At 46.3% G+C, this 21,786-nt stretch overlaps 1 protein-coding gene across 2 annotated transcripts in view; it reads right to left on the bottom strand.

Moving 5' to 3' along the window:
• Positions 1-21,786, bottom strand: part of fer1l6 (fer-1 like family member 6) — a 47,890-nt gene that overhangs the window by 11,007 nt on the left and 15,097 nt on the right. Inside the window, exons 13-28 of one of the 2 annotated variants that reach the window (XM_045212074.1) lie at positions 19,169-19,276; positions 18,426-18,587; positions 12,416-12,596; positions 11,528-11,673; positions 11,332-11,454; positions 11,126-11,177; positions 9,508-9,552; positions 9,037-9,131; positions 6,246-6,377; positions 5,635-5,775; positions 5,330-5,457; positions 3,904-4,074; positions 3,461-3,615; positions 1,771-1,913; positions 1,567-1,655; positions 886-984 (exon numbers count right to left, since the gene is read on the bottom strand). In XM_045212074.1, the coding sequence (XP_045068009.1) occupies positions 886-984; positions 1,567-1,655; positions 1,771-1,913; positions 3,461-3,615; positions 3,904-4,074; positions 5,330-5,457; positions 5,635-5,775; positions 6,246-6,377; positions 9,037-9,131; positions 9,508-9,552; positions 11,126-11,177; positions 11,332-11,454; positions 11,528-11,673; positions 12,416-12,596; positions 18,426-18,587; positions 19,169-19,276 (1,970 nt within the window). The remainder of the gene's footprint in view (positions 1-885; positions 985-1,566; positions 1,656-1,770; positions 1,914-3,460; positions 3,616-3,903; positions 4,075-5,329; positions 5,458-5,634; positions 5,776-6,245; positions 6,378-9,036; positions 9,132-9,507; positions 9,553-11,125; positions 11,178-11,331; positions 11,455-11,527; positions 11,674-12,415; positions 12,597-18,425; positions 18,588-19,168; positions 19,277-21,786) is intronic. The other variant, XM_045212075.1, reaches the window with a different exon arrangement.

Raw genomic sequence — 21,786 nt, 5'->3', positions numbered from 1 at the left:
GAGAAAGATGGAGGATGACAGTAAAGAAAGAGATAATGACTTTAGAGAAAGAGAGGATGACAGTAGAGAAAGATAGAGAGGATGACAGTAGAGAAAGATAGAGAGGATGACAGTAGAGAAAGATAGAGAGGATGACAGTAGAGAAAGATAGAGAGGATGACAGTAGAGAAAGATAGAGAGGATGACAGTAGAGAACGATAGACAGGATGACACTAGAGAAAGATAGAGAGGATGACAGTAGAGAAAGATAGAGAGGATGACAGTAGAGAAAGATAGAGAGGATGACAGTAGAGCAAGATAGAGAAGATGACAGTAGAGAAAGATAGAGAGGATGACAGTAGAGAAAGATAGAGAGGATGACAGTAGAGAAAGATAGAGAGGATGACAGTAGAGAAAGATAGAGAGGATGACAGTAGAGAACGATAGAGAGGATGACAGTAGAGAACGATAGAGAGGATGACAGTAAAGAAAGATAGAGAAGATGACAGTAGAGAAAGATAGAGAGGATGACAGTAGAGAAAGATAGAGAGGATGACAGTAGAGAAAGATAGAGAGGATGACAGTAGAGAACGATAGACAGGATGACAGTAGACCAGCCAGGCCATGGTAAGGTTTTACTAGCAGTGATTGTGATGTGGTTGTTTTACTTTAGTTGAATGCGCTGGTTGTAAGTCGCTCTGGTTAAGAGAGTCTGCTAAATTACTGTTAATGCAAGGTCGAGTCAGGAAAAAATAGATCTGTAAGACGGGTATTCAAAACCGAACCGACAAGGTCAATCAAGGTCCGTTTCAGAAGCTTGATCTTCAGGGATGAGCTGAATGTAATCTAATCATCAATGTCTGTTTTATATTGGATAAGTTTGAAAAAAATTGTCGTTCCACTCACCCTTTGACGTAGATGTCACTAGACTGTGTTCCTGTGAGGAAGTTAGTGTCCTCCAGAATCACATCTTCAGTGTTCCAGATGATGATTCTCAACTCATATCTTCAAAGGACCAACAATCAATCAATCAACTCATGCCTTCACAGGATCAACAATCAATAAACTCGTACCTTCACAGGACCAACAATCAATCAATCAACTCATACTTTCATTGAATCATCAATCAATATACTCATACTTTCACAGGATCAACAATCAATCAATCAACTCATATTTACACAGGACCAACAATCATTCAATCAACTCATACTGTCACAGGATCAACAATCAATCTATCAACTCATACCTTCACAGGACCAACAATTAATCAATCAACTCATACCTTCACAGGATCAACAATCAATCAATCAATCAACTCATACCTTCACAGGATCAACAATCAATCAACTCATACCTTCACAGGACCAACAATCAATCCACTCATACCTTCACAGGATCAACAATCAATCAATCAACTCATACCTTCACAGGATCAACAATCAATCAATCAACTGATGTCATATACAATCACATCATAACAGCTGGTTGTTATATTCAACTAGCCTGGTTTGAGGTATATTGGTCTTGTATTGGGACTTATCTGGGGTATACCTGCCCTAGTGCTACAGAGGTACGAAGCCTTACCCTTTAGGTTTACGAGGGGAGATGTCCACAGAGGGTCCTGGGTGGGGCATGTCCATGGGGAACATGTCCACCCACATCTGGAGCTGGCCCTGAACCACACACAAACACACACACACACAGACACTTGTGAAGTTGAACAAATTGCATAATATCTTTTTTTTTTTTTAAGTAATGTGATTATTTTTGATAGAAGGTATGTGTTACCTGGTCCATCCCTGGTCTGGCCTTGTTGTACAGAGTCCGTGTCTCGATGTGCTCTGGGACAAGTCTACACCCCACCCCTGGAATCTCAGTCCATCTGTGAAGGATCTTCAGAGCCAGGTGTTCATAGGACTCCACTGTCTGCTCTGTATACAGCAGCACATATTAATCAGTACCATACTGGATGGAAATAGAACACAGTCTTGGCAGGTTTCCCAGACAAGGCCTAGTCTTGGACTAAAAAGTATTCTCAATAGAGATAATATATTGAAAGTGCTTTTTTTTTCATTCAGGACTAGGCCTAAACCATGTCTGGGAAACCAGCCCTATATTACAGTGGTATCTGGGAAACCAGCCCTATATATTTATAGTGGTGTCTGGGAAACCAGCCCTATATATTTACAGTGGTATCTGGGAAACCAGCCCTATATATTTACAGTGGTATCTGGGAAACCAGCCCTATATATTTACAGTGGTGTCTGGGAAATCAGCCCTATATATTTACAGTGGTATCTGGGAAACCAGCCCTATATATTTACAGTGGTGTCTGGGAAACCAGCCCTATATATTTGCAGTGGTATCTGGGAAACCAGCCCTATATATTTACAGTGGTATCTGGGAAACCAGCCCTATATATTTACAGTGGTATCTGGGAAACCAGCCCTATATATTTACAGTGGTATCTGGGAAACCAGCCCTATATATTTACAGTGGTATCTGGGAAACCAGCCCTATATATTTACAGTGGTGTCTGGGAAATCAGCCCTATATATTTACAGTGGTATCTGGGAAACCAGCCCTATATATTTACAGTGGTGTCTGGGAAATCAGCCCTATATATTTACAGTGGTATCTGGGAAACCAGCCCTATATATTTACAGTGGTATCTGGGAAACCAGCCCTATATATTTACAGTGGTGTCTGGGAAACCAGCCCTATATATTTACAGTGGTATCTGGGAAAACAGCCCTATATATTTACAGTGGTATCTGGAAAACCAGCCCTATATATTTACAGTGGTGTCTGGGGAACCAGCCCTATATATTTACAGTGGTATCTGGGAAACCAGCCCTATATATTTACGATGGTGTCTTGGAAACCAGCCCTATATATTTACAGTGTTGTCTGGGAAACCAGCCCTATATATTTACAGTGGTGTCTGGGAAATCAGCCCTATATATTTACAAGTGGTGTCTGGGAAACCAGCCCTATATATTTACAGTGGTATCTGGGAAACCAGCCCTATATATTTACGATGGTGTCTTGGAAACCAGCCCTATATATTTACAGTGGTATCTGGGAAACCAGCCCTATATATTTACAGTAGTATCTGGGAAACCAGCCCTATATATTTACAGTGGTGTCTGGGAAACCAGCCCTATATATTTACAGTGGTGTCTGGGTAACCAGCCCTATATATTTACAGTAGTATCTGGGAAACCAGCCCTATATATTTACAGTGGTGTCTGGGAAACCAGCCCTATATATTTACAGTGGTGTCTGGGAAACCAGCCCTATATATTTACAGTGGTATCTGGGAAACCAGCCCTATATATTTACAGTGGTGTCGTTGCCTGTCACTGTGACTTGATGCATTTTCAGGTCGTTATTTAATTATTCACCAATTAACTTACCTGGTTGAGCAAAGGCGATAAACAAATCCATTTTCAGTTCAGTAAAGTCAGTTAAATACCTTCATCCATGAACAGTGTTTTCCCAGTGAAGACTTTGTCCCCGATGGTGATTCTTCCGGGTCTCAAGTAGGGTCCATCTAGCCTGTTCTCCTTACAGAGCTTAGTCAGCAGCTCAGTTGGCTTGGTGGAGTCCCTCCAGGCGTTATAACCATCACTAAAATACATGGATAACATGTTATAACAGCATCATGACATGGTTATAAACATGACATACTGAACTTCTTAGTCAGCAACTCTGCCAGCTTGGTGAAATCTCTCCAGTCGTGATAACTATCACTAAGACACCTGGGTGGAACACAACATGATATCCAATGAGGAGATAAAAGTAAAGGCAAAAAGAAGAGACCCAAACCAAGGGTAAAGAGAAGAAGAAGAAGAAGACGAAGAAGAAGAAGAAGAAGAAGAAGAAGAAGAAGAAGAAGAATAAAATGTGTTTCCTCACATGCTGTACTCAGTGGGCAGTCCGCAGGTGGCCTGGTGTCGGCTGTAGAAGCGGTTCTCCAGATCTATCCATGTCTCCCCGATCAGATCGTCAGTCCCGATGGTGTCATGGTCATAGATCAGAACAGTCAGCAGGGAATCTTTAGGAAACGTAGCCTGGAGCTCAAAGGACCTGGTGGGAAAAGGACAAAGGATATGAAGTTTTGTATTAATCTCTGCCAACATACAGTACATTATGCTTGCTCAGCTGACTAAACTACAAACCACTGGTTAAAAATAGTATAAAATCCTTCCTGGGTGGGAATAAAGTCAAATGGATATGTTAAACAATTGGTCCTTTCTGCACTGACATCCACCAACATACTGTATTTTGTAAATGTATGCTTCCTCATTTGACTAAAATATAACCAGGGAAACAGCTTCTGTTAAAGGATGGTGTCACGTCTACTCCTGCTCCTCCCCTCCGGCGTGCGACGTCGCCGGAATACTGACCACCAGTCCTGGCATCCATCATTACGCACACCTGGCATCCATCATTACGCACACCTGGCATCCATCATTACGCACACCTGGCATCCATCATTACGCACACCTGGCATCCATCATTACGCACACCTGGCATCCATCATTACGCACACCTGGCATCCATCATTACGCACACCTGGCATCCATCATTACGCGCACCTGGCATCCATCATTACGCACACCTGGCATCCATCATTACGTGCACCTGGCATCCATCATTACGCACACCTGGCATCCATCATTACGCACACCTGGCATCCATCATTACGCACACCTGGCATCCATCATTACGTGCACCTGGCATCCATCATTACGCACACCTGGCATCCATCATTACGTGCACCTGGCATCCATCATTACGCACACCTGGCATCCATCATTACGCGCACCTGGCATCCATCATTACGCACACCTGGCATCCATCATTACGCACACCTGGCATCCATCATTACGCACACCTGGCATCCATCATTACGCGCACCTGCAGATCATTATAATTCACACCTGGCATCCATCATTACGCACACCTGGCATCCATCATTACGCACACCTGGCATCCATCATTACGCGCACCTGGCATCCATCATTACGCGCACCTGCAGATCATTATAATTCACACCTGGCATCCATCATTACGCACACCTGGCATCCATCATTACGCACACCTGGCATCCATCATTACGTGCACCTGCAGATCATTATAATTCACACCTGGACTCCATTACCTTCCCTTTATATGTCCCTCCCTTACGTTTAGTCCTCAGTCGGTAATGTTCCTGTGTTTACACTACATCCCACTGTTACGCTGTCTCATTTAATGTTTTGTTGTTTTATTGAACGTTTCACCTGCTTCTCAACTCACAGCGTCATTGTTACAGATGGTATAAAATGTATTCTCCCACCTGCCAAAGACTGGGTTGAGTTGCTTGGGGATGTAGTTGTCTCTGTCTTTTATCTCAGTTTTCCCCAGCCTCAGAACAATGTAGGGATCAGACTTCCCATCGGCATCGGCTGGATGGAGGTTGGATGCCTGAGGGACGGACAGATATAGCCAAGGGTTGTGTTCACTTGCCACCAAATGGAAGAAAATAACACAGATTTTTTGTTTTTCCATTGCAAAAAAAAAGTTTTTTGCTATAGTGTGCCCTAGTGAACGTGATGACACGTGACACGAGACACATCTCTTTTATGGTCTACTCATACTCACAGATACGATGTAAACCCTGACGAGAACCTTGACGGAGGTGTTGGGTGGGATCCCACGGGTGATCTTAAACTGGCCTGAGTGTGATGGACTCTCCTCCCACTCTCCGTCCTCCTCAGTTAGCTTGTACAAGCAGAACCGACCCTAGATGTACACGGTAGTTTGGATCGTCGTTACTGACCCTGACCAAAATGAATCCATCCTTTTATGGTGGTTACATAATGGTTATTTTACAGCGTAATATCGAATCACTCTAGCCTGGTCCCAGATCCGTTTGTGCTGTCTTGCCGAAGTCCTAGCAATTGAACAGATCTGGGACCAGGCTATAATCGCAGTTGGATGTTTATTGTCATGAGTCTTCTCCTAGAGGCAGAACTGAGTGAAGTGATAATTGTCATAATAGTCATAATTGTCTATATTGTAAAAATTCATGAAAACAAAAATGTGCTTTTTAGTATTAATTTAAGGTTAGGATTAGGCATTAAGGTTAGCAGTGTGGTTAGGGTTAGGTTTAAAATCTGATTTTATGACTTTGCGGCTGTGCCAGCTAGTGACCGTTCTGCAGCGCTGCCTCCAGAACAAGATTCATGAAGAAAAAGCACAGAACCACTCACCTTGAACTTCCCAACAAACCTCTCCTCATTAGAACGGCCCCCCTCGTCATTGGCTTTCCCTCTGAACAGCTCGAAGGTGTTGACCCAGTCATCAAACGGACCGAACTCTGACTCCAGCTCTTTGTCATACAGCTACAGGGGATTTACATATTGTTCATACTCAGCAATGTGGTAAAGAACAAATACACACTGATATACAGTTAGAGGGTTTACATATCAATGTGATCTCATTAGAATATGGCAATATTAAACTTAACAACCTTGCAATACACAGAAACATAATAAAAGCCCTGTACATGTTCATACACAACACACTTCAAATAACTAATGCACACTTACACTGATATGATTGGTTGAAAAAGGGTAATCTAATGACACCTCCGTCTTTCACGGGGACTAGAGACCGAAAGCAACGCAGCAGCTTTTACCTGCAGTGTTGACAGTTTGTCACAGGGGACTAGAGACCGAAAGCAACGCAGCAGCTTTTACCTGCAGTGTTGCCAGTCTGTCACAGGGGACTAGAGACCGAAAGCAACGCAGCAGCTTTTACCTGCAGTGTTGCCAGTTTGTCACAGGGGACTAGAGACCGAAAGCAACGCAGCAGCTTTTACCTGAAGTGTTGCCAGTTTGTCACAGGGGACTAGAGACCGAAAGCAACGCAGCAGCTTTTACCTGCAGTGTTGCCAGTTTGTCATAGGGGACTAGAGACCGAAAGCAACGCAGCAGCTTTTACCTGCAGTGTTGCCAGTTTGTCTGGGGACTAGAGACCGAAAGCAACGCAGCAGCTTTTACCTGCAGTGTTGCCAGTTTGTCACAGGGGACTAGAGACCGAAGCAACGCAGCAGCTTTTACCTGCAGTGTTGCCAGTCTGTCACAGGGGTCTAGAGACTGAAAGCAGCCAGCAGCTTTTACCTGCAGTGTTGCCAGTCTGTCACAGGGGACTAGAGACCGAAAGCAACGCAGCAGCTTTTACCTGCAGTGTTGCCAGTTTGTCACAGGGGACTAGAGACCGAAAGCAACGCAGCAGCTTTTACCTGCAGTGTTGCCAGTTTGTCACAGGGGACTAGAGACCGAAAGCAACGCAGCAGCTTTTACCTGCAGTGTTGCCAGTCTGTCACAGGGGTCTAGAGACTGAAAGCAGCCAGCAGCTTTTACCTGCAGTGTTGCCAGTCTGTCACAGGGGACTAGAGACCGAAAGCAACGCAGCAGCTTTTACCTGCAGTGTTGCCAGTTTGTCACAGGGGACTAGAGACCGAAAGCAACGCAGCAGCTTTTACCTGCAGTGTTGCCAGTTTGTCACAGGGGACTAGAGACCGAAAGCAACGCAGCAGCTTTTACCTGCAGTGTTGCCAGTTTGTCACAGGGGACTAGAGACCGAAAGCAACGCAGCAGCTTTTACCTGCAGTGTTGCCAGTTTGTCACAGGGGACTAGAGACCGAAAGCAACGCAGCAGCTTTTACCTGCAGTGTTGCCAGTTTGTCCAGGGGACTAGAGACCGAAAGCAACGCAGCAGCTTTTACCTGCAGTGTTGCCAGTTTGTCACAGGGGACTAGAGACCGAAAGCAACGCAGCAGCTTTTACCTGCAGTGTTGCCAGTTTGTCGCGGGGACTAGAGACCGAAAGCAACGCAGCAGCTTTTACCTGCAGTGTTGCCAGTTTGTCAGGGGGACTAGAGACCGAAAGCAACGCAGCAGCTTTTACCTGCAGTGTTGCCAGTTTGTCACAGGGGACTAGAGACCGAAAGCAACGCAGCAGCTTTTACCTGCAGTGTTGCCAGTTTGTCACAGGGGACTAGAGACCGAAAGCAACGCAGCAGCTTTTACCTGCAGTGTTGCCAGTCTGTCACAGGGGACTAGAGACCGAAAGCAACGCAGCAGCTTTTACCTGCAGTGTTGCCAGTTTGTCACAGGGGACTAGAGACCGAAAGCAACGCAGCAGCTTTTACCTGCAGTGTTGCCAGTCTGTCACAGGGGACTAGAGACCGAAAAGCAACGCAGCAGCTTTTACCTGCAGTGTTGCCAGTTTGTCAAAGGGGACTAGAGACCGAGCAACGCAGCAGCTTTTACCTGCAGTGTTGCCAGTCTGTCACAGGGGACTAGAGACCGAAAGCAACGCAGCAGCTTTTACCTGCAGTGTTGCCAGTCTGTCAAAGGGGACTAGAGACCGAAAGCAACCAGCAGCTTTTACCTGCAGTGTTGCCAGTTTGTCACAGGGGACTAGAGACCGAAAGCAACGCAGCAGCTTTTACCTGCAGTGTTGCCAGTCTGTCACAGGGGACTAGAGACCGAAAGCAACGCAGCAGCTTTTACCTGCAGTGTTGCCAGTTTGTCACAGGGGACTAGAGACCGAAAGCAACGCAGCAGCTTTTACCTGCAGTGTTGCCAGTTTGTCCAGGGGACTAGAGACCGAAAGCAACGCAGCAGCTTTTACCTGCAGTGTTGCCAGTCTGTCTGGGGACTAGAGACCGAAAGCAACGCAGCAGCTTTTACCTGCAGTGTTGCCAGTTTGTCTAGGGGGACTAGAGACCGAAAGCAACGCAGCAGCTTTTACCTGCAGTGTTGCCAGTTTGTCAGGGGGACTAGAGACCAAAGCAACGCAGCAGCTTTTACCTGCAGTGTTGCCAGTTTGTCACAGGGGACTAGAGACCGAAAGCAACGCAGCAGCTTTTACCTGCAGTGTTGCCAGTTTGTCACAGGGGACTAGAGACCGAAAGCAACGCAGCAGCTTTTACCTGTAGTGTTGCCAGTTTGTCACAGGGGACTAGAGACCGAAAGCAGCCAGCAGCTTTTACCTGTAGTGTTGCCAGTTTGGACACCCCTTCCTGAGAGTCTTTGACTTTCAACTGTGGCTTCTTCTTCTTGTCGTCTCCGTCCTGCTGTCCACTGACTGGGACAAGAAAACAAATGACTGACACTCACAGAAACAACATATTCACACCACAGTAAACCTATAGATGTCCAATAAGATGTAGGATTAAGAACTGAATCATTAAGCACAAAGCAACCAAGGTGCAACTCCGGTGCAAACAACTACAGTTTGCTATGGGTTGCTAAATAGGTAGCTATGTGTAACACCATCTATGGATCCCAACCTTATGACACCCATAGGCCTTCTCCCCCACAACCATTGTATTTCACAGCTTTCCCCCCAAACACTATTCTATTGATGTGCAGTGGACTATACTTGCCACCAAAAAGGATTGATAGAGGGAGGGAAGAAACCATGCGATGAATTACTACTGTCTTGCTATTCATGTCCTTACCCAAGGAGTCTACTCCATCGGAGAGCAAGGTTTGGAATGGAAATACTGCAATACACAACAATGAGAGCAAGGTTTGGAATGGAAATACTGCAATACACAACAATGAGAGCAAGGTTTGGAATGGAAATACTGCAATACACAACAATGTGTGTGTAGTGAGGCGCTGTCCAAAATTACTGTAGACTCCAAAAACCTCAACAAAAACAACTAAAAAAGTTTAAAAAAACTCCAGCCACTCAAGTCGTAGACTGTTCTCTCTGCTACCGCACGGCAAGCAGTACCGGAGCGCCAAGTCTGGAACCAACAGGACCCTGAACAGCTTCTACTCCCTAAGACTGCTAAATAGTTAGTCTGGGTAGCTATTGGTGAACTATTTAACTATCTGCATTGATCCTTTTTGCACTAACTCTTTTGACTCATCACATACGCTGCTGTTACTGTTTATTATCTATCCTGTTGTCTAGTCACTTTGTCCCTACCTATATGTACATATCTACCTCAATTACCTCGTACCCCAGCACATCGACTCGGTACTGGTACCCCGGGTATATAGTCAAGTTATTACCTCGTACCCCAGCACATCGACTCGGTACTGGTACCCCGGGTATATAGTCAAGTTATTACCTGCATTCCCACCAGCACACGACTCGTACTGGTACCCCGGGTATATAGTCAAGTTATTACCTGGTACCCCCAGCACATCGACTCGGTACTGGTACCCGGGTATAGTAGTCAAGTTAGTTACCTGGTACCCCAGCACATCGACTCAGGTACTGGTACCCGGGTATATAGTCAGTTATTACCTGGTACCCCCAGCACATCGACTCGGTACTGGTACCCCGGGTATATAGTCAAGTTATTACCTCGTACCCCAGCACATCGACTCGGTACTGGTACCCCGGGTATATAGTCAAGTTATTACCTGGTACCCCAGCACATCGACTCGGTACTGGTACCCCGGGTATATAGTCAAGTTATTACCTCGTACCCCAGCACATCGACTCGGTACTGGTACCCCGGGTATATAGTCAAGTTATTACCTCGTACCCCAGCACATCGACTCGGTACTGGTACCCCGGGTTAATAGTCAAGTTATTACCTCGTACCCCAGCACATCGACTCGGTACTGGTACCCCGGGTATATAGTCAAGTTATTACCTCGTACCCCAGCACATCGACTCGGTACTGGTACCCCGGGTATATAGTCAAGTTATTACCTCGTACCCCAGCACATCGACTCGGTACTGGTACCCCGGGTATATAGTCAAGTTATTACCTCGTACCCCAGCACATCGACACTGTACGGTATATAGTCAAGTTATTACCTGGTACCCCAGCACATCGACTCGGTACTGGTACCCCGGGTATATAGTCAAGTTATTACCTCGTACCCCTAACATCGACTCGGTACTGGTATCCCGGGTATATAGCTAAGTTATCATTACTCATTGTATATTTATTCCTCCTGTTGTTATTTTTTATATTTTTTCAAATAAATGTCTCTCTGCGTTGTTGTTAGTCTACACCTGTTGTTTACGAAGCATGTGACAAATAACATTTGATTTCATTTTGAACAGTCAGTCAGTTGTTTGAAAGGTTTGTTAAAGCTCCTACTCACCATGATCATGATCATAGATGTCCGGAAAGGGATGCACCTCCTTCTGCTTGGCCTGGAGAGGTAACAAAGAGGTCCTGATTAGTTTCCATAGAGGGTGCTCACACAAGCCGTTATGACAAAGATAGGGAGTGTGCTCTCTTGTCCATCTCTATGGACCAACGACAGTCCAACATGTGGACAATATCTAGATGTTTAGATGTCCTCACCTGCTGGATCTTGTCCACTGAAGCATAGTACTTGGACCACCAGTCGAGGACGTTGTCCCCAGACTCATCCGCTACGGTACGCTTCCTTCTCTTAGTAGACCTGCGAGAGCTCTTCTTCCACTCCTGTTGTATACGGAGAATGCTTGTTAATGTGTGTGTGTGTGTGTGTGTGTGTTGTCTGTCTCCTTCCTCTCACCTTTTCCCTCTTGTTGTCTGGTTCGGGTGGGGGTGGCGGTGGGCTTGTGGGTCTACGGTAGATCTCCTGGTCGATGTTGATTGAGACATCCTCAGATGACAAAGTGATTAAACTGTCTTCAGTAGACTGGGGCATCATGCCTAAAACTGAAAACACACAGCACACCAAGGGTGGTAAAACAGCACCACCTGAAAGTCCTGTTCAACAGTCGGTAAAACAGCACCACCTGAAAGTCCTGTTCAACAGTCGGTAAAACAGCACCACCTGAAAGTCCTGTTCAACAGTCGGTAAAACAGCACCACCTGAAAGTCCTGTTCAACAGTCGGTAAAACAGCACTACCTGAAAGTCCTGTTCAACAGTCAGTAAAACAGCACTACCTGAAAGTCCTGTTCAACAGTCGGTAAAACAGCACCACCTGAAAGTCCTGTTCAACAGTCGGTAAAACAGCACCACCTGAAAGTCCTGTTCAACAGTTGGTAAAACAGCACCACCTGAAAGTCCTGTTCAACAGTCGGTAAAACAGCACCACCTGAAAGTCCTGTTCAACAGTCGGTAAAACAGCACCACCTGAAAGTCCTGTTCAACAGTCGGTAAAACAGCACCACCTGAAAGTCCTGTTCAACAGTCGGTAAAACAGCACCACCTGAAAGTCCTGTTCAACAGTCGGTAAAACAGCACCACCTGAAAGTCCTGTTCAACAGTCGGTAAAACAGCACCACCTGAAAGTCCTGTTCAACAGTCGCTATCCCAGCGGATAAAACTGGTTGAAAAAGAAACTGTTTGTCATTATGACATCTTTTCAATCACTTTTTCGCAGTTTTGCTTTTGGGTAGATAGTGTTTTCTCTCCAGACACATTGTGGTGGTAGGATAGGATTTGACTTTTACCCTCTCTGCTGTGAGGTCCCCGTGGTGAGGTTGGCGTGGACAGCGCGGGAGGAGGGGTGTATTTGAAGGGCTTCAGGTTGTTGATGACGTAGTTTCCCACGAGGGTAGAGCGTCCGAAGGCTCGCCAGTCCACCACACTGATGTTCAGGGGAGGATGAAGGTTCTCATTCTCAGGCAGCTCCTGTGGGAAAGAACAGACAGGGAGGAGATAAAGGTTGAAGGTCAACTCTGCATGTGTCTCTGTCTGTTTCCCAAATGGCACCCGATTCCCTATATAGTGCACTTCTTTTAACCAGAGCCCTATGGGACATAGGGAATAAGGTGTAATTTGGGACGCAGCTAACACCTGTCCACTATTCTACCTAGTTAACAGAGGACAGACTTAGGCAAGTCAAATCAAATCAAATCAAATTTTATTGGCCATATGCGCCGAATACAACAGGTGCAGACATTACAGTGAAATGCTTACTTACAGCCCTTAACCAACAGTGCATTTATTTTTAATAAAAAAGTAAAATAAAACAACAACAAAAAAGTGTTGAGAAAAAAAGAGCAGAAGTAAAATAAAATAACAGTAGGGAGGCTATATATACAGGGGGGTACCGGTGCAGAGTCAATGTGCGGGTGCACCGGCTAGTTGAGGTAGTTGAAGTAATATGTACATGTGGGTAGAGTTAAAGTGACTATGCCAAAATAATTAACAGAGTAGCAGCAGCGTAAAAAGATGGGGTGGGGGGGCAGTGCAAATAGTCCGGGTAGCCATGATTTAGCTGTTCAGGAGTCTTAAGGCTTGGGCGTAGAAGCTGTTGAGAAGTCTTTTGGACCTAGACTTGGCACTCCGGTATCGCTTGCCGTGCGGTAGCAGAGAGAAATCAAATCAAATCAAATCAAATCAAATTTTATTGGTCACATGCGCCGAATACAAGAGGTGCAGACATTACAGTGAAATGCTTACTTACAGCCCTTAACCAACAGTGCATTTATTTTAAACAAAAAAAGTAAGAATAAAACAACAACAAAAAAGTGTTGAGAAAAAAAGAGCAGAAGTAAAATAAAGTGACAGTAGGGAGGCTATATATACAGGGGGGTACCGTTGCAGAGTCAATGTGCGGGGGCACCGGCTAGTTGAGGTAGTTGAGGTAATATGTACATGTGGGTAGAGTTAAAGTGACTATGCATAAATACTTAACAGAGTAGCAGCAGCGTAAAAAGGATGGGGTGGGGGGGCAGTGCAAATAGTCTGGGTAGCCATGATTAGCTGTTCAGGAGTCTTATGGCTTGGGGGTAGAAGCTGTTGAGAAGTCTTTTGGACCTAGACTTGGCACTCCGGTATCGCTTGCCGTGCGGTAGCAGAGAGAAATCAAATCAAATCAAATCAAATAAAATTTTATTGGTCACATGTGCCGAATACAAGAGGTGCAGACATTACAGTGAAATGCTTACTTACAGCCCTTAACCAACAGTGCATTTATTTTAAACAAAAAAAGTAAGAATAAAACAACAACAAAAAAGTGTTGAGAAAAAAAGAGCAGAAGTAAAATAAAGTGACAGTAGGGAGGCTATATATACAGGGGGGTACCGTTGCAGAGTCAATGTGCGGGGGCACCGGCTAGTTGAGGTAGTTGAGGTAATATGCACATGTGGGTAGAGTTAAAGTGACTATGCATAAATACTTAACAGAGTAGCAGCAGCGTAAAAGGATGGGGTGGGGGGGCAGTGCAAATAGTCCGGGTAGCCATGATTAGCTGTTCAGGAGTCTTATGGCTTGGGGGTAGAAGCTGTTGAGAAGTCTTTTGGACCTAGACTTGGCACTCCGGTACCGCTTGCCGTGCGGTAGCAGAGAGAACAGTCTATGACTAGGGTGGCTGGAGTCTTTGACAATTTTGAGGGGCCTTCCTCTGACACCGCCTGGTATAGAGGTCCTGGATGGCAGGGAGCTTTGCCCCAGTGATGTACTGGGCCGTACGCACTACCCTCTGTAGTGCCTTGCGGTCAGAGGCCAAGCAGTTGCCATACCAGGCGGTGATGCAACCAGTCAGGATGCTCTCGATGGTGCAGCTGTAGAATTTTTTTGAGGATCTGAGGACCCATGCCAAATCTTTTTAGTCTCCTGAGGGGAATAGGCTTTGTCGTGCCCTCTTCACGACTGTCTTGGTGTGTTTGGACCATGATAGTTCGTTGGTGATGTGGACACCAAGGAACTTGAAGCTCTCAACCTGTTCCACTACAGCCCCGTCGATGAGAATGGGGGCGTGCTCAGTCCTCTTTTTTTTCCTGTAGTCCACAATCATCTCCTTTGTCTTGGTCACGTTGAGGGAGAGGTTGTTGTCTTGGCACCACACGGCCAGATCTCTGACCTCCTCCCTATAGGCTGTCTCATCGTTGTCGGTGATCAGGCCTACCACTGTTGTGTCGTCGGCAAACTTAATGATGGTGTTGGAGTCGTGCCTGGCCATGCAGTCATGGGTGAACAGAGAGTACAGGAGGGGACTGAGCACGCACCCCTGAGGGGCCCCCGTGTTGAGGATCAGTGTGGCAGATGTGTTGTTACCTACCCTTACCACCTGGGGGCGGCCCGTTAGGAAGTCCAGGATCCAGTTGCAGAGGGAGGTGTTTAGTCCCAGGATCCTTAGCTTAGTGATGAGCTTAGAGGGCACTATGGTGTTGAATGCTGAGCTGTAGTCAATGAATAGCATTCTCACGTAGGTGTTCCTCTTGTCCAGGTGGGAAAGGGCAGTGTGGAGTGCGATAGAGATTGTATCATCTGTGGATCTGTTGGGGCGGTATGCAAATTGGAGTGGGTCTAGGGTTTCTGGGATTATGCTGTTGATGTGAGCCATTACCAGTCTTTCAAAGCACTTCATGGCTACAGACGTCAGTGCTACGGGTCGGTAGTCATTTAAGCAGGTTATCTTAGAGTTCTTGGGCACGGGCACTATGGTGGTCTGCTTGAAACATGTTGGTATTACAGACTCAGTCAGGGACATGTTGAAAATGTCAGTGAAGACACTTGCCAGTTGGTCAGCACATGCTCGGAGTACACGTCCTGGTAATCCGTCTGGCCCTGCGGCCTTGTGAATGTTGACCTGCTTAAAAGTCTTACTCACATCGGCTACGGAGAGCGTGATCACATAGTCATCCGGAACAGCTGGTGCTCTCATGCATGCTTCAGTGTTGCTTGCCTCGAAGCGAGCATAGAAGTGGTTTAGCTCGTCTGGTAGGCTTGTGTCACTGGGCAGCTCGCGGCTGTGCTTCCCTTTGTAGTCTGTAATAGTTTTCAAGCCCTACCACATCCGACGAGCGTCAGAGCCAGTGTAGTATGATTCAATCTTAGACCTGTATTGACTCTTTGCCTGTTTGATGGTTCGTCTGAGGTCATAGCGGAATTTCTTATAAGCGTCCGGGTTAGAGTCCCGTTCCTTGAAAGCGGCAGCTCTACCCTTTAGCTCAGTGTGGATGTTTCCTGTAATCCATGGCTTCTGGTTGGGGTATGTACGTACGGTCACTGTGGGGACGACGTCATCGATGCACTTATTGATGAAGCCAGTGACTGATGTGGTGTACTCCTCAATGCTGTCTGAAGAATCCCGGAACATGTTCCAGTCTGTGCTAGCAAAACAGTCCTGTAGCTTAGCATCTGCGTCATCTGACCACTTTTTTATTAACCGAATCACTGGTGCTTCCTGCTTCAGTTTTTGCTTATAAGCAGGAATCAGGAGGATAGAGTTATGGTCAGATTTGCCAAATGGAGGGCGAGGGAGAGCTTTGTATGCGTCTCTGTGTGTGGAGTAAAGGTGGTCTAGAGTTTTTTTCCCTCTGGTTGCACATTTAACATGCTGGTAGAAATTAGGTAGAACAGATTTAAGTTTCCCTGCATTAAAGTCTCCGGCGCTGTTCGACCAAGTCTATGACTAGGGTGGCTGGAGTCTTTGACAATTTTGAGGGCCTTCCTCTGACACCGCCTGGTATAGAGGTCCTGGATGGAAGGAAGCTTGGCCCCAGTGATGTACTGGGCCGTACGCACTACCCTCTGTAGTGCCTTGCGGTCGGAGGCCAAGCAGTTGCCATACCAGGCGGTGATGCAACCAGACAGGATACTCTCGATGGTGCAGCTGTAGAATTTTTTGAGGATCTGAGGACCCATGCCAAATCTTTTCAGTCTCCTGAGGGGGAATAGGCTTTGTCGTGCCCTCTTCACGACTGTCTTGGTGTGTTTGGACCATGATAGTTCGTTGGTGATGTGGACACCAAGGAACTTGAAGCTCTCAACCTGTTCCACTACAGCCCCGTCGATGAGAATGGGGGCGTGCTCAGTCCTCTTTTTTTTCCTGTAGTCCACAATCATCTCCTTTGTCTTGGTCACGTTGAGGGAGAGATTGTTATCCTGGCACCACACGGCCAGCTCTTTGACCTCCTCCCTATAGGCTGTCTCATCGTTGTCGGTGATCAGGTCTACCACTGTTGTGTCGTCTGCAATCTTAATGATGGTGTTGGAGTCGTGCCTGGCCATGCAGTCATGGGTGAACAGGGAGTACAGGAGGGGACTGAGCACGCACCCCTGAGGGGCCCCCGTGTTGAGGATCAGTGTGGCAGATGTGTTGTTACCTACCCTTACCACCTGGGGGCGGCCCGTTAGGAAGTCCAGGATCCAGTTGCAGAGGGAGGTGTTTAGTCCCAGGATCCTTAGCTTAGTGATGAGCTTTGAGGGCACTATGGTGTTGAATGCTGAGCTGTAGTCAATGAAAAGCATTCTCACGTAGGTGTTCCTCTTGTCCAGGTGGGAAAGGGCAGTGTGGAGTGCAATAGAGATTGCATCATCTGTGGATCTGTTGGGGCGGTATGCAAATTGGAGTGGGTCTAGTGTTTCTGGGATAATGGTGTTGATGTGAGCCATGACCAGCCTTTCAAAGCACTTCATGGCTACAGACGTCTGTGCTACGGGTCGGTAGTCATTTAGGCAGGTTATCTTAGTGTCCTTGGGCACGGGGACTATGGTGGTCTGCTTGAAACATGTTGGTATTACAGACTCAGTCAGGGACATGTTGAAAATGTCAGTGAAGACACTTGCCAGTTGGTCAGCACATGCTCGGAGTACACGTCCTGGTAATCCGTCTGGCCCTGCGGCATTGTGAATGTTGACCTGCTTAAAAGTCTTACTCACATCGGCTACGGAGAGTGTGATCACATAGCCATCCGGAACAGCTGGTGCTCTCATGCATGCTTCAGTGTTGCTTGCCTCGAAGCGAGTATAGAAGTGGTTTAGCTCGTCTGGAAATCTTGTGTCACTGGGAAGCTCACGGCTGTGCTTCCCTTTGTAGTCTGTAATAGTTTTCAAGCCCTGCCACATCTGACGAGCGTCAGAGCCGGTGTAGTACGGTTCAATCTTAGTCCTGTATTGACTCTTTGCCTGTTTGATGGTTCGTTGGAGGGCATAGCGGGATTTCTTATAAGCGTCCGGGTTAGAGTCCCGCTCCTTGAAAGCAGCAGCTCTACCCTTTAGCTCAGTGCGGATGTTTCCTGTAATCCATGGCTTCTGGTTGGGGTATGTACGTACGGTCACTGTGGGGACGACATCATCGATGCACTTATTGATGAAGCCAGTGACTGATGTGGTGTACTCCTCAATGCTATCTGAAGAATCCCGGAACATGTTCCAGTCTGTGCTAGCAAAACAGTCCTGTAGCTTAGCATCTGCGTCATCTGACCACTTTTTTATTAACCGAGTCACTGGTGCAGGTCTGAAGTCTTTGAGGATGAGTCAGAGCAGGTCAGATGTCCTTGAGGGTGACTGACCAACAGCAGAAGTGGACATTGGATAATATTAAAAGGAGAAGGATATGTTAGTTACCAGGTCAAAGGCGTCCACCAGTGTGGTGAAGTTAGGGTTGGTCATGTTAGTTACCAGGTCAAAGGCGTCCACCAGTGTGGTGAAGTTAGGGTTGGTCATGTTAGTTACCAGGTCAAAGGCGTCCACCAGTGTGGTGAAGTTAGGGTTGGTCATGTTAGTTACCAGGTCAAAGGCGTCCACCAGTGTGGTGAAGTTAGGGTTGTTCTTGTAGCTCTGGATGACAGAGGAGCGCAGGCTTTTCCCAGCACACTCTATAAACACCTGGGGACGGTCCACAGAGAGGAGCTGCACCTTCTTCAGCTCCCTCAGGCCCCAGAACAACACCTGGATTACATAGAGATCACCATTACAACACCCACAACAACACCTGGATTACATAGAGATCACCATTACAACACCCACAACAACACCTGGATTACATAGAGATCACCATTACAACACCCACAACAACACCTGGATTACATAGAGAACACCATTACAACACCCACAACAACACCTGGATTACATAGAGAACACCATTACAACACCCACAACAACACCTGGATGACATAGAGATCACCATTACAACACCCACAACAACACCTGGATTACATAGAGAACACCATTACAACACCCACAACAACACCTGGATGACATAGAGATCACCATTACAACACCCACAACAACACCTGGATTACATAGAGAACACCATTACAACACCCACAACAACACCTGGATTACATAGAGAACACTATTACAACACCCAGAATAGAATCCTTTAATATCCCATAGGGACAACCAAACAAAGTACATACACAACACATATCATACTCCAGACCATTCCAACTAATACACAGTTGAACAATGCGCCTGCCACCTGTTCTAGAGTTACGGCGCTCTAGTTGGTTGGTTGATCTTCCTCTCACCTCTAATCGATACCTGCTCAGTACAGGTCTGATGTTGGCAGGTACAGGGTAGATATGGCCATCTGGTTCGTCTAGCGGAGGCAGATGCTCTTCTCCTGACTCTGGGATCTATGAGATGAATAACAATGAAACAGCCACAGGGTGGGAGAAAAATCATGGAGCGAGAGGAAAATCACAGAGAATGAATTCCCCTCGACTCAGCTTTACTGCACTATGAATTCCCCTCGACTCAGCTTTACTGCACTATGAATTCCCCTCGACTCAGCTTTACTGCACTATGAATTCCCCTCGACTCAGCTTTACTGCACTATGAATTCCCCTCGACTCAGCTTTACTGCACTATGAATTCCCCTCGACTCAGCTTTACTCCACTATGAATTCCCCTCGACTCAGATATACTGCACTATGAATTCCCCTCAACTCAGATATACTGCACTATTAATTCCCCTCGACTCAGATATACTGCACTATGAAATCCCCTCGACTCAGATATACTGCACTATGAATTCCCCTCGACTCAGCTTTACTGCACTATGAATTCCCCTCGACTCAGCTTTACTCCACTATGAATTCCCCTCGACTCAGCTTTACTGCACTATGAATTCCCCTCGACTCAGCTTTACTGCACTATGAATTCCCTCGACTCAGCTTTACTCCACTATGAATTCCCTCGACTCAGATATACTGCACTATGAATTCCCCTCAACTCAGATATACTGCACTATTAATTCCCCTCGACTCAGATATACTGCACTATGAAATCCCTCGACTCAGATATACTGCACTATGAATTCCCCTCGACTCAGCTTTACTGCACTATGAATTCCCCTCGACTCGACTCAGATATACTGCACTATGAATTCCCCTCGACTCAGCTTTACTGCACTATGAATTCCCCTCGACTCAGATATACTGCACAATGAATTCCCCTCGACTCAGCTTTACTGCACTATGAATTCCCCTCGACTCAGATATACTGCACTATGAATTCCCCTCGACTCAGATATACTGCACTATGAATTCCCCTCGACTCAGATATACTGCACTATGAATTCCCCTCGACTCAGATATACTGCACAATGAATTCCCCTCGACTCAGATATACTGCACTATGAATTCCCTCGACTCAGATTTACTGCACTATGAATTCCCCTCGACTCAGCTTTACTGCATTATTAATTCCCCTCGACTCAGATATACTGCACTATGAATTCCCCTCGACTCAGATATACTGCACTATGAATTCCCCTCGACTCAGCTTTACTGCATTATGAATACCCCTTGACTCAGCTTTACTGCACTATGAAATCCCTTCGACTCAGCTTTACTGCACTATGAATTCCCCTCGACTCAGCTTTACTGCACTATGAATTCCCCTCGACTCAGATATACTGCACTATGAATTCCCTTCGACTCAGCTTTACTGCACTATGAATCCCCCTCGACTCAGATATACTGCACTATGAATTCCCCTCGACTCAGATATACTGCACTATGAATTCCCTTCGACTCAGCTTTACTGCACTATGAATACCCCTTGACTCGGATATACTGCACTATGAATTCCCCCGACTCAGCTTTACTGCACTATGAATTCCCCTCGACTCAGCTTTACTGCACTATGAATTCCCCTCGACTCAGCTTTACTGCACTATGAATTCCCCTCGACTCAGCTTTACTGCACTATGAATTCCCCTCGACTCAGCTTTACTGCATTATGAATACCCCTCGACTCAGCTTTACTGCACTATGAATTCCCCTCGACTCAGCTTTACTGCACTATGAATTCCCCTCGACTCAGCTTTACTGCACTATGAATTCCCCTCGACTCAGCTTTACTGCACTATGAATTCCCCTCGACTCAGCTTTACTGCACTATGAATTCCCCTCGACTCAGCTTTACTGCACTATGAATTCCCCTCGACTCAGCTTTACTGCACTATGAATTCCCCTCGACTCAGCTTTACTCCACTATGAATTCCCCTCGACTCAGATATACTGCACTATGAATTCCCCTCAACTCAGATATACTGCACTATTAATTCCCCTCGACTCAGATATACTGCACTATGAAATCCCCTCGACTCAGATATACTGCACTATGAATTCCCCTCGACTCAGCTTTACTGCACTATGAATTCCCCTCGACTCAGCTTTACTCCACTATGAATTCCCCTCGACTCAGCTTTACTGCACTATGAATTCCCCTCGACTCAGCTTTACTGCACTATGAATTCCCCTCGACTCAGCTTTACTCCACTATGAATTCCCCTCGACTCAGATATACTGCACTATGAATTCCCCTCAACTCAGATATACTGCACTATTAATTCCCCTCGACTCAGATATACTGCACTATGAAATCCCCTCGACTCAGATATACTGCACTATGAATTCCCCTCGACTCAGCTTTACTGCACTATGAATTCCCCTCGACTCGACTCAGATATACTGCACTATGAATTCCCCTCGACTCAGCTTTACTGCACTATGAATTCCCCTCGACTCAGATATACTGCACAATGAATTCCCCTCGACTCAGCTTTACTGCACTATGAATTCCCCTCGACTCAGATATACTGCACTATGAATTCCCCTCGACTCAGATATACTGCACT

Source organism: Coregonus clupeaformis, chromosome 40 (assembly GCF_020615455.1).
Source record: "Coregonus clupeaformis isolate EN_2021a chromosome 40, ASM2061545v1, whole genome shotgun sequence".
In the NCBI taxonomy this organism is placed as follows: Eukaryota; Metazoa; Chordata; class Actinopteri; order Salmoniformes; family Salmonidae; genus Coregonus; species Coregonus clupeaformis.
This window is presented reverse-complemented; position numbering and strand designations above follow the sequence as displayed.